Source organism: Sminthopsis crassicaudata, chromosome 2, assembly GCF_048593235.1.
Source record: "Sminthopsis crassicaudata isolate SCR6 chromosome 2, ASM4859323v1, whole genome shotgun sequence".
In the NCBI taxonomy this organism is placed as follows: domain Eukaryota; kingdom Metazoa; phylum Chordata; class Mammalia; order Dasyuromorphia; family Dasyuridae; genus Sminthopsis; species Sminthopsis crassicaudata.
Window position 1 is genome coordinate 287644014 of NC_133618.1, and position 19077 is coordinate 287663090.

The 19077-nt window shown below is 33.2% G+C and overlaps 1 protein-coding gene across 7 annotated transcripts in view; it reads left to right on the plus strand.

The window, feature by feature from the left end:
- STXBP6 (syntaxin binding protein 6) overlaps nt 1-19077 on the plus strand; it is a 339987-nt gene that overhangs the window by 264739 nt on the left and 56171 nt on the right. For all 7 annotated transcript variants that reach the window (XM_074289615.1, XM_074289614.1, XM_074289608.1 and 4 more), the window contains 2 exons: nt 6328-6458; nt 7784-7949. In XM_074289615.1, the coding sequence (XP_074145716.1) occupies nt 6414-6458; nt 7784-7949 (211 nt within the window). In that variant the 5' untranslated portion in view covers nt 6328-6413. The remainder of the gene's footprint in view (nt 1-6327; nt 6459-7783; nt 7950-19077) is intronic.

A 19077-nucleotide genomic window follows, 5' to 3' on the forward strand; every position in this document is an offset into this window, starting at 1 on the left:
AATTCAGTTCTTAGCGACTCCAAATTCAGCACTATTGGCTGTAGCAGGGGGATGTCTGAATAGTAAAAGCAGCAGCAGTCAGTTAAGTCAACAGGTTTGAGTCTTGGTTTTAGCAAGTCATAAACTTCTTAAACTTCTTCATATTTGTATGTCAAATGGTGTCACCTTCTTATAACATTATAACATAACTTTATAGATTGAGCTATTTTAGTAATGGGAGATGGATCCATGATTTCACTGATAGAGGGAACTATTACATTTAGATGAGTAAAAATCCTTGTTTGTTTATCTTTCAAGGAAGTCAGTGTTGCATATTGCATCACAGACCCAAAATTAACTTGTTTGTATGTGAATAAGGAATTAAAGTTAAATGCAAAATAAATAATCGTTTGTCCTTCTATCCTTGAATAATCTAATCTCTCAGAGGCACAGGAAGGTGAAGATTACAAAATGGAGAAGAAAATCAATAATATGTTGTTCTGTACTCATGGAAATACACTCCCTGAAGGTTTAGGATTATCCACAAGAGATGAGAATTAACAAAGAACAAGATTAAGCTTGTGCTGTATTTTCCACACCAAAATATTAATCTTCATCCCATCTTCTAGGCTCATCATGACTCTCTTTATGCTGACAGATGATGGCAAGAGATCCTATCACTTTGTGCTGTGGTATTGAGAGAGACAAGCAGAAACTGTTTCTGGCATCACTTTGGACAGGCATTCTGATTGACTTTTAGCACAGGTGTTTGAGGAGTGTTTAAATGGAGATAATGAAGTAATTTCTTTAGATTTTCTCTGACACTTCTTTCTCTGATTCTATATGCTTTTAGTGATAGACAACCAGGGAATTCAATGAAATGAAGATTAAAAATGTTTTAAATAAAAATCAAAACAGAAAACTCCTGTTTATCCAAAACAGGAAAAGAAAAAGAACGAATCCTGTTTCTCCCCCCACACCACCTGTCTTTGTGAAGTTGCATGTCTGGAAGTTGGAACTAAAATGCAATTTGTCCTGCTCTAATTGTGTTTTACAATGGAGTCACTAGTTCCATAGTTCCTTTTCATTTTGATGAAACCCACCATCAATGAATCGGCATTTATAATATTACTACCACCTATCAAATATTATGCTAGGTACAAAGGTTTCAGAATCTAAAGCATGAAAGTATCACTTCTTGAGAAGTTTATATTCTAACCAGAGACAGCAGAGAGTATCTACAGAATAAATATGAACTTTTGTTTTTCATTTGTTTGAGTCCTTCTCCAGCTCCTTTTACAGATGAAAAAACTGAGATTTACCCAGCTAGTAGATATCTGAGATCAAATGTGAACTCACATCCTTCTGACTCTAGGTTCTTCATTCTACCTGCTTTTAAAGAGTTTAAATATAAAACCATTATGTATGTTTGTGTATACACACGTATATAATTAGCCATGTAAATTCTATAGATTGAATATAATATTGCTATCCAAAAGACTATCTCAATCCCTAAAAATACTATTCCTCAAGTATAGCTAATATTCCTATAATATGATCATTTGGAAAGGAAGGAAAGATTTATTGCTATGTTGGCAGATTTCTTGTTTAAACATCCTGATTTTAGGGAAATCCAGACCAATGTGATTTTTTTTCTTTTGAAAAAACATGCATTGGATTCTTCTTCATTAAACATTTAAGCAATAAGCATCTTTCCAGTTTATCTAGTCCTTTACATATAGTAAATAGTCATCTAAAAAAAGCCTGATTAAGTCTAATTTATGAAGAATTATCCCTGTATAAGTCATAGACAAAGAAAAAAAGTTAAATTGTAGAATTTTAAGACTTAGAATTCAGAGTCTGGCAGATTTTTTTTTCCCTTTCTTTTAGACAGTAAAGTCTTTGTTTTTAAATGTATTTGTGCATATATAGTGTTTATGATAATTTTTAATGCACCTGTTTCCAAACAGAAACCGGAATGTCATACATAATAACAATAAACAAAAATTAAACCAAACTGGGCTCTCTGCCCAGAAAAACTAGCCAAAGTCTCAGAACATGGCCAAAAACAAAAAGCTGGTGAAAAGAAGCTAGAATCAGAATATTGGATCTGGGGTGGGAGCATAGGAGATGAGTGTGAAGTTTAGAAATATCTTTTCTAACCCCTTCCTTTTCTAAAAGAAAATCAAGAAAATGATTAAGAAACTGAGGCTCAGACGGATGATATTATTTTCTACCTCTTAATTCCCCCCCCCCCAATATTAGTAAGTATGGTTCTAGCAAGGTACTAGCATGGTTCAACGTTTGTTGTTGTAATTTTTTAAAAGCCAGATCTCAAAAATGAAGTCTACCAACCTAAGTAATTTTCATGTTATTAGAAAAGGTGACATATGGAAGGGAGATTTAAGGTTTTTTCTGCTTATACTTGGAGACAAAACTAGAAAGCAAAAAGCCAGAGTTGTAGAGAGGCATATTTTGGACACATGGAGATTTATATGTAGATACAACAGTAAAACATTGTCACAATTTGAATTTGCAGAAGTAGAATCAACTGCCTCTGAGGTATATAGTAGGTATCAAGAAGCCTTCCCCTCAAGGTAGACAGTTTCAAACAAACACCTTACAGAACAGAGATTTTTAATTCAAGGCGCTGGTGGACTAGCTGGTGAATGATTGAGATTCTTTATATAAGTATCCCTCTAGAGGCATCTCATTGCTCATTATATAGCCTGATTTTACATTATCTTTATGAGATTTTTTTATAATACATTTGAATTACATGGAAAGAAATTGACCAAAAGGATTTTAAATGAAGGCAACCTTAAATGAAGGTAGAAGAAAAGGCTTCATATTTCCCTGAAATGCCTAAAGACCATATGATTTACATAAACAAACAAGGAAATCCTCTGTGTGTTTAGGGGTGTGTATCTAATACAGGAAGCTATGTTTTCCTGTTATTGAAAGTTTCCTTTAATCTTTTAGGCACATTTCAGGATCTGCATGTATTCAAGGTGTGTTGTTTCCTTTAGTCTTAAAACACAGCAGTGGTTTTCTGATTGTGCCTTTCTATCTGATGTGATCTTTTTTCCCTGCCCCATAGAACGTTAAAATTATAAATTTAAAATGAATGGACCTTACCCTGAATTTGGTTAAGGGAATGGCTAAACCATATGGATGATTTAAATAAGTTTACACCTACAGCTATACTTTAGCCATTTTTATGAGACTATAAAGTAACTGAAGGCTATGGAGTTTTTGAAAAGACTAAATATTTATCCTTAATCAGCAAGTTTTTATTAACATCTACTATATGCCTTTTATGTATTGGGGAATAGAAATAGCAAAAGTGAAATTGTTGTCTTTGGGGACATTACACACTTTTCTATCACAATGAACAAGTTTATGAAGAAAAGTAAAATTGGAACTCATATTGGTCAGGCAAAATCAGGGGATGATTAGCCAAGTGTTTCCTCAATAAAGAAATAAAAGGTAATTGAATTATTAGGCTAAGTGCAAGATAAAACTGTTCCAGTGATATCTTGGGGGGGATTCCTTTGCCTGAAAAGAATAATCCCTAAACCCATGGTTCCCTTCAGACACAGCCACTGGCATAAATTTTAGCCTATGATAGTCTTTGGTGGTCAAACTTTATTGTGTGTATTGAATCAACTTCTACATGTGCTTTTTTTTTTTTTTTTTTTTTTTTCAGTACTTGCAGATACCATGATTGGTTTTAAGTCTGTCATGAAACTGTTACATTGAATAGGAATTGTAATTACCTTTGGTAAATAATTAGCTATGATGCAGATTGTATTCTAAGTTTTGTTATTCAGTCATTTTCAATCATGTCTGACTCATAGTGATCTCATTTGACATTTTCTTGGCAGTAATACTGAAGTAGTTAGCATTTTCTGCTCCAGCTCATTTTATAAATGAGGAAATTGAGGCAAACCAGGTTAAATGACTTGCCCAAGGTTACATAGCTAGTAGTATCTGAAGTTAAATTTAAACTCAGGAAGAAGAATCTTCTGCGGGGTGGGGTGGGAGAAGAAACTGTTTTAGCCAATTTAAGTCTTCCTTGTAGCCAGATTATAAATTCTTTTACTGTTCTCAGATCTTTGATGACATTGAATAAGCCATCCCTAAAATCCAATTACTTGAAAAACTGGTTCTCTTTTCTCCTTTTATATATCTTACCCTCCATTCATTTATTTTTTTCTAAGTTCTGCTCCTTGTTTCTGAACTGTGCTGAAACTACAAAGGACAGAGTATCATACTGTAGACAGCTTAGCAATTTTGTGATTCCAAAATATAATTTAGTTGGGAAACACTCTAGGCTACTTAAGGGCAATCTAAAGTGGACTTCTCTAATTACAAAACTTATAATACCAAGTCATTTAACCTTGTTTGTTTCCCCTTCTATAATATGAACTGGAATAATCTCATCAATTTGAATAGTTCTTTTGATGATAGTAGATCATACTCCATCCATACCTTTTCATCCTTGGTGACTCTTGTGCTTGGCTTTCCATTAATAACTTTTCAAGAGATCAACCTGATGTGCTGGAGCCCTGCCCTGGGTTTCCTGATATTGTTTACATGCTTACCAGGGGAATATATCATTAATCTATATATCCTTGAATCAGAAGGAGGTAGAATAGAAGACCTTTTAAACATAAAAAAGTAGAGTGCCATGATGAATTGTGAGGTAGCCTCAAATGCATGCCTCTGACATATACATATTGGCTGTGGGACTGTAGGCAAGTTATTTAGCCTTTCAATTCTCTAGGTGATTTCCTAAGACTACGAGTTACACAGAAGATACTGTTTTCTCACAAGGGAGGAATACCAATGAAATAAGCATGCATACATGTATTTATCATACATGATCCATATATAACATATGTGTATATAAGTATGTGTATGAACAATACACATATAAATATATGCATGTAAATAATACACATATAAATATTGTGTGAACAATGTACACATATGTTGCATGTGTATATATACATAAGGGCTTTGCACATATACATGCTTTTCAAGTTGCTTTTTAAAAAAATTTGTTATCTTTTTAATTTTAAAAAAAAGGAAAAATAACTAGCTGAACATTTTGCTCCATATCATTCCATCCTCACAATATTATGAGGGTTATAACATGGACTCTTACCTCTTTTATATAGAAAAGGTAATTGAGATCCATGATCATGTATGTTAGAGATGAAATACGAACTTAGGTTTTCATGACTAAGTTCAACACCATCCATTTTGCCACACTGCCTCTCTAAAAGGAAGAGGGGTAGCTCTCATATATCATTTTTTGAGCTGTGATACTGCCCATTATAAAGTTAAAAATAACAAGGAAATGAAAAGATCAAGAAGCTAGAGGAAGATAATGACATACTCATAATGAAGAAGTCAGGTAGCTTTGCAGATTCTTTTAAATTTCATTTTCACAATATAATGGTTTTGTTATAATGGTGTGTGGTATGGTATAAAAATTGTAAGAACTGCAGATAAAATTCACATGAAGTTTAAACACAAGAATTCATTTGAAAACTAAATAGATATGTTTTTTATTGTTTTCCATTTGCTTTTTTCAGGTCACTAGCTACTCAGTACTCAAGTAAATCCCTAAAGTCCCTTTAGATCCCCTGACTATTCTCTGAGATCACTGAGAGTTGACTGAGCTTCATTACAGGCTATATATTCTCCCTTCTCAATTCTTAAATGAAACTTTCCATCTGCCACACCAAATTTGGTCTCATCAGAGTTTTGCCTAGTTTTCTGCAGCTTAACCTTTATATTCTGTGTGGAGTACTTTATTGTTAATTTCTAGCCTATTCTGTTCACTTTAGTCATGTTAAAATTCTAGGAATATCTGGGTCATTGTATTGCCACTGCTGAAGACTGTACTATAATACAAACTGGTTGCTAATTCCAAAATCTGGGCTTCTGGGCTACCCCCACACAACCTACCCATGCAATTTTCCCTTAACACCTAACCCAGCCTTGCTTATTGATTTATCCTGACCCTGACCAATCGTTCACCTTTGCTTGCCTTCTACATGGACCATAGCTTCTTTTGGATAGTTTTGCTTTTATAGACATGTTGTTTTATCTTTGTCATGTTGCATGTGTATATTTTATCTCCCACGCTATACTGCTCAGTTCTTAAAGATTCCAGAACCATGCCTTTATTTTTTTTTCCTTCTTTTCCTCATCCCTTAATACCTAGCACAATACTATATGTACTGTAGGTACCTATTAAATGCTTCTTTTTGGAGTAAATGAAGAGAAACATTAACCAAATATGGTCTTTTTTGTTTGTATTTTTCTCTGTAGTGACAAACAAAAAGCCCACACAGGCATCTATCACAAAGGTCAAACAATTTGAAGGCTCCACATCTTTTGTACGAAGGTCTCAGTGGATGCTTGACCAGCTTCGTCAGGTTAATGGTATTGATCCTAACCGGGTGAGTGAAATGTTCAATGCTGAGTAAAGGAATAATATTCAGAAAATGATTTAAAATTGTTTTTTTTTCTATTCTCTACTTTTTATTAGCAAGGCCTTTTTCATGATTTCATTTTTGTTGCAAATTTTTTTCTGGTCACAGCTATTCTCATCCCAGCAAATCTGAAGTTTTTCATCTTTTATGTAACTAAGAACTAATTGGGTTCCCATTTGGACAAGAAATGTTGCCTTTGGTAGTGCAGGTAATCACGGTCATGACTGCCACTGCCAGCCCAGGAAGCATTAAATACATGCCAGCAGGGGAAATGCTATGTTTGCCTAAGAAAATTACAAAAATTCCAAGATTTGTTTGAGATTCTGTATTATAACTTATTTAGGTTTAAAAGATTAAGGTTTTTAATGATAGAATTAGCCAACCAGAAGCATTCAATCTTTTCTCTGGAAGGAAGAAAGAAAATAGCTGATTATGATGCATGATAATATAGGTGATATTCATGTCATGGCAGGAAAGGGGAGGGTCTTTTGTGACAGAAGATTAGTGCATGATTAATAAAATGGGACACAGAGAATTAAATGAATTATTTTTTCTAGAGTGAAAAACATTACAAACCCCACATTCCAAAAAACAAAACAAAACTAGTCATCTCTTAGTCAAGTATAGTTTTAGGACTAGAGATGGAAGTAGGAGAGATCTTCACAGCCTCCTCAAGTTCAATCTCCTCATTTTACAGATGAGTAAACTCAGGCCTAGGGTTGTCTGAGATGGGATGTAAGCCTAGACTTTCCTGGATCACAAACTAATATTCTATCCTTTATTCTAAGCTTCCTCTCTTTGATGATAGCTGATCTCCAAAAATATCCATAATCCCTATGAATTTGGTGGTGATGATATTTGATGATAGTGATAGTTATGAAGATAATAATAGTCTATATGCATGCACACACACACAATACACACTTTAAGTTTTGCAAAGTTCTCTACAAGTATTCTTATTTAATCATTATAACATTGTATTTTTTCCTAATTTACAGATGAGACTGAGGCTGAAAGAAATTGAGTAATTTGCTCAAGGTCTCAGCTAGCAAACAATTGAAAAAAGATTTAAACACATTTCTTGCTGAATCTAAGCCTTAACATTTTACCCATTGCACCAGCTAGTTAGCATTCCATACACTTTTCATGTTAATAGCATACAGTGATTAGTACCAAATTCCCAGAAAACAAATTGATCCTTTACAGTTTTAGATAGTTTTAGAAAGCAATGATTTGACAGTAGTCATTTTTAAGAGATAATAAATGCTAGTTTTCTGGTGTTTCTTCTCCAGGATTCTGCAGAATTTGATTTGCTATTTGAAAATGCTTTTGACCAGTGGGTGGCTAGCACAGCTTCGGAAAAATGCACCTTTTTCCAGATTCTCCATCATACTTGTCAGCGGTACCTCACAGACAAGAAGCCAGAATTTATTAATTGTCAGTCCAAGATTATGGGAGGTGAGTGGAAGAAAGGTCTACTGATCACTTTGTTGTCTTAGATTTCTTCTTATTGATGACTTAGCCATTTGGTAGAAGCATCTGCTGCCAGGTAGTATTATGGCTATATAAAAGAAAAGTTATCTGGGGATGCAGCATAAGAAAAATTTATTGGGGGAGGGAAGACTGTCCATCTTCTGATTAAATCTTAATATCTTGGCATTTTTTCCCTAGTCTGATAGTTCTTAGGAAAACAAATTACTTGAAATAACAGTCTATGCTGCTTTCCTATAAGATTCTTATAACCCACTTTCCCTATTTCTTTCTTCTAAATTTCACTATAGGAACCTGTCTAGTTTTTTCTAATGCTTTTTCTACTTATTTTACATAATGATTTTAAATGATAAAACCTAACTCTTCTTTATAGATAACATATAGTATCCTTTTTATTCTAATATCACTGATATATCTATCTACTCTAATAATTTTCTGATTTTCTTTTCTTCAAGAGTATAAATAGAATGGCTTATGTAAAGCAGAGTTAGTTCCATTTGTAGAAAAAATCATTAACATTGTCCACATACTTAAAACTCTGAGGTAATAATAATATAATAATAATAATAGAGGCATACCTCTCTCTAGCAAGGCACAGTAATGTTGTAGGCTCTGTCATATAATAGTATATGTTGGGGTGCTTCTAGACATAATAGCAATGGGAAACCCTCCTTCTTACTGTTTTTTTTTTTTTTCTTAAACTCACTGTGGCTGAGATGGAAAAAGCTGGAGCAGAGTCATCTCCAATGCAGAATTTTGAGGAAAGAAAAGCAAATTATTGCTTATGATTATAAAGTAATTGTTAACAAAGCTATCAGAAAATAAAGAATGGTCTGCTGTCAGTGATAATGAGCTCCCTTTCCCTGGAGATGTCAAAGCAAAGGTTGGATATGGGCTTCTTAGAAATCACTATATAAGGGATTCTTGTTTGCGGTATGAATTTGGAATAATTGACCTCTGAGTCCTTCATATGCTCTATTCTTGATATGTTCAGGAAACAACTTTTGAGCCTATCCCATTTTCTTTTTAGAGCTCTTATAGTTATATCAGCATTTTTCCATTCATAGAACACTTTGCTAACCTGTGAATTAGACAGTGCTAGTATCATTATTCTCACTTTACAGAAGAAAAAAGAAAGTGAAGATTATAAGGTTAAAATTACTTGCTTCTGACTTTGTAGCTAATAAATGGCAGAGCCAGAACACAAACCCACTTTGCCTTTTGAGTTTAATCTACATATTCATTCACTAGGATCATTGGTCTAGAACTAGAAAGAACTATACAAGTTTTCTCTCATTTTTAGGGTTGAGATATTCGAGAAGTAGATAGGGCAAGGTTCTGCTGATTGTAAATAAAAGAACTGTTATTTGAACCATGGTTTTGACTGCAACTCTATATTCTGTCTAGTAGACCACATCTGTCCCTTTAGGGACTTGTGACTATGACAAATAATATGATCATGTTCAGAGTACGGGAGCTGAGGGGACTCTGTCTTTTTCGACATAATATCTCTTTCTTTTCTTTTTCATGTAATCTTAAATTGAAAAGCAGACCTTTGTCTACATTTATTTCTAGAACAGGCCCTCAATTGAGGATGATATTTAGAGACCAAGCATGTACACAAATCACTTGTTTAAGTGGTAGAAATCTCTTAAATGAATATGGGACAGAGTCTGTTATTCATCTGAGCTGATATGTATTAATACTTTATATCCATTATCTAGCTGCATACCCTATGGATAAAATATAATTCTATCCATCTTCATTATCATCTCTACTAAAGTATATGTCACATCCCTCAGATAGGAAAATGTTAGTTAATGTCATCAGAACAGTAGGAGATTCTTCATGGAATGAAAGCCAAGTTTTCTATAATTTATCTCTTCAGCTCTAGATATGAAAGATGAGTTGTTCATACTTTCATTCAACTTGCACATAATGCCATAATGAAAAATATTACATACTATGGTTTTGATGTAAGAAAATATTGAAGACTATTCAACAAATAAATACAATATAATTTTTCTTATCACTGAAAAATATTTAAAGAAACTTAACCTATTTGGCTTAAACTTAATGTAGAAGATCAGAAAAAGTTGTCAAGGTCAAGTAGTCACTTATTACCTTTATGACATTGGTCAAGTTAGCTGAACTCTCTGTGCCTTAGTTCTCTCATCTGTAAAATGCAGTGTTAGACTGAATGACTTTTTAGGGTCCTTTCTACTCTAAATATATAAGTCTATATTCATATTTGTAAAGTCTGTTCAACGAATGTGGAAGATTCCCTGAATCACATGCTTTTTCCTTATTCTCTACAAAAAAAGATGGTTTTCTATCAATATAAAATCTGTCCATGTCTTTTATTATTCATTTTCTTGCTCATATATTTTCCTCCTTGATAATAAGTCCTATCTTTGATCGTCTCAACATTTCCTGATTAGGATAACAAATCGTTCTGATCAGACAGCTCCATTACTGCAGTCACCATTGGAAATGTGGAATTGTAGATTTGGAATCTCTGAGAATTGCTCTTGGAGCAGGACTCATCTTATAATCTCCATCTTTTCTTTTTCAGTATAAATGCAGGATAGGAGTAATAAGAGAAGATACAGTGAGGTTTTTTTTTCCCCTATTTCCCTTGGAACAGATGAGTAGTTTACTTCCTACCCTCTCTGTTCCCCTTTTTTAATCCTTTTTTTCATATTTCTCATGCTAGAACTTAGCAATTATGTTTCCCTATTCTTAGTAGGTGGCACAGCTTATACAATGCCAGGCCTAGAATCAGGAAAACTCATGTTTCTGAGCTCAAATCTAGTTATAGACACTTACCAGTTGTGTGATCCTGAGCAAGTCACTTAATCCTGCTTGCTTCAGTTTCAGAAAGAAATTGGAAGCAACCCTAATATCTTTGCCAAGAAACCTCCAAACAGGATCATAAAGTGACCTCAAGAATGTTTGCTCAAGAATGCTCTGACTTTTCGAATCCCCTCAAATCTTTGTCACATTCTACTGCCTGTTGTTTCTGTAAGTTATCATGCCATCATAAGACCTATCGTTTTATATTCTTCTTTACTCTGATTCTTCCCTCCTCCAACACATATATGGCTATAAGTTGGCAGCGCTCCTATTCCAGATAATATATATCACATCTATAGAATGGGGTGAAGCCAAATGATGACAATCTGCTGCAGGAAAGAATAAGTAGTAAATTTCTAAATAAAATTTTGTTTATAGTTGTATTGTAGAACATCACCTGTTATCCAGCACTGAGCATGAAGGTAACACTGTGTGGAAGGTTTTGTCAATTGAGAATAGCTTCATTAAGCCTTCTCAAAATAGAGGGGTGTTTAGGTTTTTGACATATAAATTCTGCTTTTTTTCCTCTTCCTATTTTTCTTTTAAAAATTAATTATTTGTATAAAAGATAACTTGCTCAAAGGGAAAAGATATGAAAAGGAAAATCTAAGTGGTGTAAAAAAATATATCAATAAAAACCTAATTATAAAAAGAATATAAAGTCTTAGAATACAGGGACTACTTTTAACTTGTCTTTGAATTCCCTGTTCCTTAGAATGATACTTAGCACATGGTAAGAAACAACTTCATAAATACTTACTGATTGATAGCAAACTATGAACTTTGGATAAGATGTTATCCTTGTATCAACGAACTACCCTTGCAATAACCACACAGAATGCAAGAATTGGAAAGAACCTTAGATATCATCTAAGTCAAGGCCTAGAGAGGAAAAGAATTTGTCCATGATAGCGTAGATGGCAAAGCTGGAGCTAGAATTTAGATTTCCTGATGGCCAGGAAAGCAATCTTTCTCTTTTACCAAACTATCTTCTTATTAAACATCCTGCATAAACTTCCCAGACCAACTCTTAGAACTCATTTACATTTTTCCAGCCAAGGCCTTTAAATGTGCTCTTATTAGAGAGTGTCTCTATTTCATTTACCACTTGTTTGTATCCCACATGGCCATAATTTTTCATTGTCTTCTTGGGGAAAAGGCAGTAAAACAAATGCTGAGACTTCAGTGCATTCTGAAACTTCCGCCCAAAGTATAAATTTTGCTTATCTTTGGTAGACAGAATGGAACGCTTTGATCTTCTGATATTAAATGCAAGAGTCTTAAAAACCAGAAAATGACATTGGGAGAGCTGTAGAACTTCATAAAATGAAAATGGTTTAATTACAAAACTTATAATAACAGGTTATATCTGATACCTATACACATACTGTTCTGAAGATTCTCAGATTTGTTCTACCTTCTAAAATGTGTGACCAAGTAAAATTATGGAAATTAGAATAGACATCTATTTATTAGCTATAGTTTCTTTTTTTTTTTTTAATTTTTTTTTATTCATTTTTCCAAATTATCCCCTCCCTCCCTTCACTCCCTCCCCCCGATGGCAGGTAATCCCATACATTTTACATGTGTTACAATATAACCTAGATACAATATATGTGTGTGAATATCATTTTCTTGTTGCACATTAATTATTAGCTTCCGAAGGTATAAGTAACCTGGGTACATAGACAGTAGTGCTAACAATTTACATTCTATTAGCTATAGTTTCATTGGATTTGTACCCAAAATGGGAGAATAAAATTAGTTGACCTCTAAAGAGTTCCCTTTTAGAAAAGCACAAGTTTTAATATTCAGTGTTCTATATGTCGTAGTCTGTAGGAGGAAATGGAAGTTAGTAAATTTATCATTTATCCCTCTTTCATCTGGGCCCACCATGCACAACACTTCTTGATGAGGTAGTAATTTGAGAAAATCTTATTTCTAAGTTGGTAGATATGTAAGCTACAATTATTTGTTTGTCCTTAGAATAAGGATAACAATGTAATACCTATATGATTTATTAACTTATTGAAGATCAATGTATATGGTGGTATTAAAGTTTAAAAACATTTTACTGTTGTAGGTTTTTTGACACCTAAAATATCCATCTTCTCTATTTTAAGGAAATGCTTAGGCCAGGTATGTTCACTCCTTTACTCTAGTTCCTTCCTTGACTTTCTGTACATCTCCACCACGCCCACATACTGGTACCTTCCCTATTTTCCCATCCAGTTCTTGACTGTCCTTTCATGTTATCTTCTTCAGTTGTAATGTAAGCTTCTTGAGGGTAGAGCTATGTTTCTTTTTTGCTTGCATTTATATTCCTGCTGTTTAGCATAGTGCCTAGCATGTAATAAGTGTTTCAGAAATGCTTCTTGGGTCTGGTGGAGATTAAATGATTTAATATATCAAAAAAACTGTGATCTCATCTACGTAAGTAATACCTCTATGCTACAGTAAACCCTTTCATGCAATGAAATTTTGTAAATCTTTTGTTTACACAATGGGCCACAGACTTCCTCTGGTTCTTTTAATTTCCTGGATACAAGTATAGTATATATGAGTAGTTCATCTGTTTCCCCTTATTTTCATTATATTATTTTCATTATGCTTTCTTTTACTCTTTCCCACTTGTCAATATCTGACAGCCTTCTGATACCCACCCTGATTATTCCATTGTCCTTTGAGTTATAGAGAATTAGTACTTTGATTTAAAGAAATAGACTAATTCTACATTGAAGAATGATGAAATATGTTGCAATGTGGACAACATGGGAGATCTTGAAGTCTCAGGTATAAATGTTTTAAATTCTTCCAAATGAGCAATTTTTCTTTTATACATTTTTACATTGTCTATGGGATGATAAGTTATTTAAAAGGTAATAAATTCATAAAATGAATAAATATCATTGTGAGCATTACATATACTCCTATGGACTCCATAACGAACAGCCTTTTTTTTTTTTTTTTTTACTACTCACTTCAGGGAAAACCCAATCAAAATGTCAACTCAAAAAAAAAAAAAATGGGTACGTCCCTATAACGTCAGAGTTCCGATTGTGATTGAATTTTGTATATTTAAATTTCTCTTTTTAAAATGTAATGATATGTACTGGTTTTTAAGGTATCTGACTCTTAGGGAATAGATTGTGGTGTTAAAAACCTTTCATTTAAGCATATAAATTGCTCAGGCTGTTGTTATTAGTAGATTGCTTCTCATGGTATGTTACCATATCACCAGATTCTAGGCGAGACCATTTGGGCAGGTATAACCTGATAGATCATAAAAAAGAAGTATTTCTTTATTATAAGATGAAATAGATCCCTGAGTTTTCCCAAAAGAGGAAAAGAAACTATGGAAATCATCTAATCTTGTTTCATTTAAATCAAAAGACCAACATGACTTGACCAAAGTTATATTGCTGATAAGTACCAAAGTCAATACTTGACTGTCTATCTGTCTTCTGATTCCAATTCCATTTCTCTTCCTGCTTTGTCCCATTATGCTTCTGTTTTTTAGAATGTGGTCATCCCATGGCAGCCTGACAGAGGTTGTTTGGGAGTCTCCATTAAAGTTCACATCATCACAAAAAAAAACAAAAACAAGCAACATGGCAGCAATTTCTTAATTTCTTTCAGTAGTTAAGTTGAAGCAACCTATCACTATTGCAAAGGGATTCAAGGTAGCATTTCCCATAGAAGGCCTGAGTATTCTAGGAAAATGATTCCATACCATTCTGGGCTTCTAGAAGCAAATACAGTCCATCAGTGAGCAAGCTTCCCTTTGGGAAAAGGATACTTTTCATTTTTCACTTTCATGACAATTTTTGTAATCCTCAGAGGACTCGGGAATATTTTTGATTACATGGCATGATCCCCTAACTCAAGAGGCCATGAGGAAATGGAACATTAGAGAGCTCAACAAAACCATTGCTAGGCCTTCTAACTTGGGCTACCCCTTCAACAGAAGCAGACCAGGTATCAAAGATCATTCCCACTTCTCCTTTTCCTCTACCTCATTCCTCCTTCCCCTAACTCTTCCTTTTCCTTCCCCTTTCCACCCAGATGCTTAGATTAGGGAAGCTGTTTGAATGTAGAAGAGTTGTATTATTTATGGGTTGTAGGTTTAAAAAAAAAAAATGAAACACCAAAATAAAGACAAAACCCCACACTTAAAAAAAAAACTATCCGACACACCTATATATTTTTTCAGCAGTATCTGTACTTTTGTTGACTTTGTACTTAATAGAAATGGCAGAGTCTTTTTAAAAAGGGAACTTGTATCACTATATTTTAGCATGTAAGAAGCAAAAGGAAATGTTTGCAATCAAAAATAGCTCTTTGCAGATCCATTTATGTTTTTTTTTTTTCATTGCTCATTCAACATTGTGGTGTTTGTAGTAATATTTTGTTTTAATTTGTTTTTTAATTTTATTTTATGCCTGCTCCTATGAGTATGAATTCAGAAAAGCCTTAATAATACCATCCTGTGAAAATAAAATAATTATTGATTCATCTGTTTTTTTCTAAGTAAACAGGAAAAATTGTTCAGCTAATTAGTTAGAAGCAGAAATGTGTAAGGTCATTAAAGGGTTTTGTAATCATTAAAGTGTTTTGTAAACTGGAAATAGTATTACATTTCTAGATGTTTGTTTTTACTTAAGTTTAAAATCCACAAAAATTAAATTTTGTTCTCTTTTTCCCCCTGAGCATTGTCTGTGGGCTTTTTTTTTTTTTTTTTTTAACTTATTCTCCAACGTATGCCTTAGGTCTTAAAGTATCAATAGTAATTGTTTATGTTATTGAACTTAATCTAAAATGTCTGTCTTAATTTCAACCTTTTGAAATCTAGAGAACGATTGTTCTGAGAAGTCTTTCTTTTGGTGGTACTCATTTCTATCATCATCTAAGAATAGTTGTGTTGCAGAGCTCTCATAAGTATAAGCATAGTTATAGAACTGTAGAGTACAAAATTCTGACATTTAAAGTCCAGCCATATGGGAAATACAGAAGACCATTCATTGTTTATTTCAACAATGAAAAAAAATATTTTAGAAACCAAAACAATTTTTTTCTTCTGATCAGTACCAATAATTGTTGGATTAACTTAAGTGAACTTAAGTTTATATTTCATTTATTTTTCAGAAAAGCAATGAGTGGCTCTACTTTTATCCATATTCTCATTTTAGAACTCTTCCTGAGTATAGAATATAAGGAAAAGATACCCATAAATTAGTTGTTCTTTCTTTTCCCTTGAGGAAATTGGGGTTAAGTGACTTGCCCAGAGTCACAACAGCTTGGGAATGTTAAGTGTTTGAGGCCAGATTTGAACTCAGTTGCTCTTGAATTCAGGGTTGGTGCTCAACCCACTCATTGTGCCACCTAGCTGTCCCAACTAGTTGTTCTTTTATTTGTTTCTGTTTTATAGAAACAATATTATTTGTTTATAGTCAAACTCTTGGTTTCTTGGGATCAGCCCTGTTACTTAGGAATTTTTTTTTTTTTAAGTCTAAAGTTCTCAGGTTTTTTCATTCTAGATGAAAGTATGTTCTTACTTTGAAGGCATTCTCCCGAAACTTTTGGTTCATCTCTGAATTGACCTTTGATTTATCCAGGCATATTATGTTGCTGCTGAAGATCTCAGAAACAAAATGTCATTTTTTTATTATTGGAGATGGCTTGATATTCTGAAATTTGTTAAAGAATGACAATCTCTTTTTAAGTTTTTAAATATTCTAAGAACTAGAACCCTACTATCTATAATTAAGTTCCTATTTTAATTTTGTATTTCTATCTTTTGTTAATGGTAACTTGTTGAGTTGAATTGATAGCAGAAAAATAAGTGTTAAGTTGAAAGTCATGTTTCTTTTTTTTTTATTTATTTAAAAAATCTATCTGGGTTAGATACCTTTAGCTAGGATTGGACAACATTTCAAAAGAAAAAAATAGAAAAGCTTACTTTGCCTGTTTAGATTAGTTTAATAAATAAAAGTGGATTGTTGTATAGTATATAGTAGACAGCATGCTGAATTTGTAGTTAAATGAATCTGAGTTTGAGTCTCAGTTCTGCCACTTAATAGCTCTGTGATCTTGGTGAAACAACTTTTCCCTTCTTTCTGTTTTACTTTTTTCTTCTGTAAAATGAGAGGATTAACTAGGTAATCTGCAAGAACCATTCCAACCCTAACACTGCATGTTCTGTGATTTTTGACAATGAAGGAACTAGAGTGAACAATTGACCTCACAATACCTGGCCCTTAAATGCAGTATAGAAATTTATCAAGGAAAATGGTATGCTTAGTTTTTTTGCTTAAGTGAGAAGATGATAATGTTACACCAGGAGAGTCATATAAAGGACTGACTTGCTTTGAATTACCCTGAAAAGAAAGTTGAAAGCATCAAGGTGAATTGTAAAGCACAACTGGATTGAGCCAAGTTCTTAGCTTCCTAAATTTTAAGCTTTGACCTTTTTCAGTCCTACATTCTGTTTTTGTGTCAATTTGAAAATGCTGTAGACCTCCCTCTTTGCTTATAAAAAGAATGAGCTAAGAAATTAAAGATGATAGTGAACAAGAAGTACTAGATACTTAATAATGGCAATTTACTTAATTTTGAGGGTGTCTATATATTTTTCTTCCTTTATTCTTATTCAAATGTCTTTTGAAGAATATTCTACTTTTTGTGCCTGTTCAAAACTTCCCTTCCATAGACTTTGGGGGGGGGGGGAGTGTGTGGGAGATTAAAAACATAAGGAAGAAAAACTGCAGCAATCAAAATAATTATGCAGGTTTTCCATGCACATAGTCAAAACATAATTTGGAGAAGAGAAGTTCTAGTTTGGGAAAGTCAGCAAAATCCATCAGTGTTGCCACTAAGTATGAGGAACATTTCATTTGGTTCACTAGAAGCATATTATCATCATACAGCACCAATTTGAGACACATCAAATTAACAAACATTTACTGAATGCCTACTATGAGCCAGGCACTTCACTAAATGCTAGAACTACAAAGAAAGGCCAAGAAATATCCCAGTCTCTTCTCTCAAAGAACAGTCTAATAGGGAGTATCCCAGGCAAGCATAGGTCAATATACTAGGAACTGCAAGCCAAATCAAGAACTCATGTCATCATTTGGTTTTTATGCCAGTCTTGCCTGAGAGAGAGAAAAAGAGATAGAGAAAGAGAGCATTCTAATATAAAAATGATTTATTATCTGGGATTATCTGGGGAATTATTATAGTGATAGTTTTTTAAATCCTCAAACTATTTGATTCAGTCAAAATATTTACTCATAATAGTGACAATTTTGGAGCTTGAAGAAAACTCAAAAATAGCCACCCAGTCCATTAAAACAGAAGTTGTTAACTTTTTTTTGTATGATAGATCCTCTTGTCAATCTGCTGAATAATAATAATTACTAACATTTATGTAGTGCTTTAAAGTTTCAAAACATTTTATTTTATATGTATTTTATTATCTACCTATTATATGTGTGTATATATAATATTTATATTGTATTTGTAAATATGATATACAAGTATTTATTATATTATTTTATAAATCTTATCTTATTTTAGTCTCACCACAACACTAGAAGGTAGGTGTTCTTGTTATCTACATTTTACAGATGAAAAAACTAGAGTAAAAAGAAATTAAGGACTTGCTCAGGGCCACATAGCTTATAAGTGTCTGTAGTAGGAATTGTATTCAGCTATTCCTGATTTCGGGTCTAGCACTCTTTTCACTGTGACAGCTCACTACCTATAAGAAGACTATGGATCACTTCTCAGAATTAATATGCTATTGCCTAACATTTATAATAGAAGGAAATGCTAACTTTCCATTAAAGATAAATGACAAGTAAAGGCATATTATTTTTCCCTCTCCAATTCACCAGGCCTCTGTAGGGTTCACTATCTTTCTTCCCCAGGTATCCATGGAACCTAATTAAGAATATTTGATATAAAGAAATCTCTATCATTACTAGACAAGTATACTGGAGAAGTCTCTACTTGAAGACATCCAATGAAGGTCTAAAAGTGATAATAACTGCTTTATTATAGTAACATATTTAAAGTTTTACAGAACACTTCTCATAGCAACTTTTTAAGGTATTTTCCCCATTTTATGCACAAGGGAATTCTGATTCAGCAAAGATGAATGTCTGTAACAATGTCTCAGAGCTAATAAGTGACATAGCTAGGATTCAAGTTCAGATTTACTTTTTCATGATTTTAG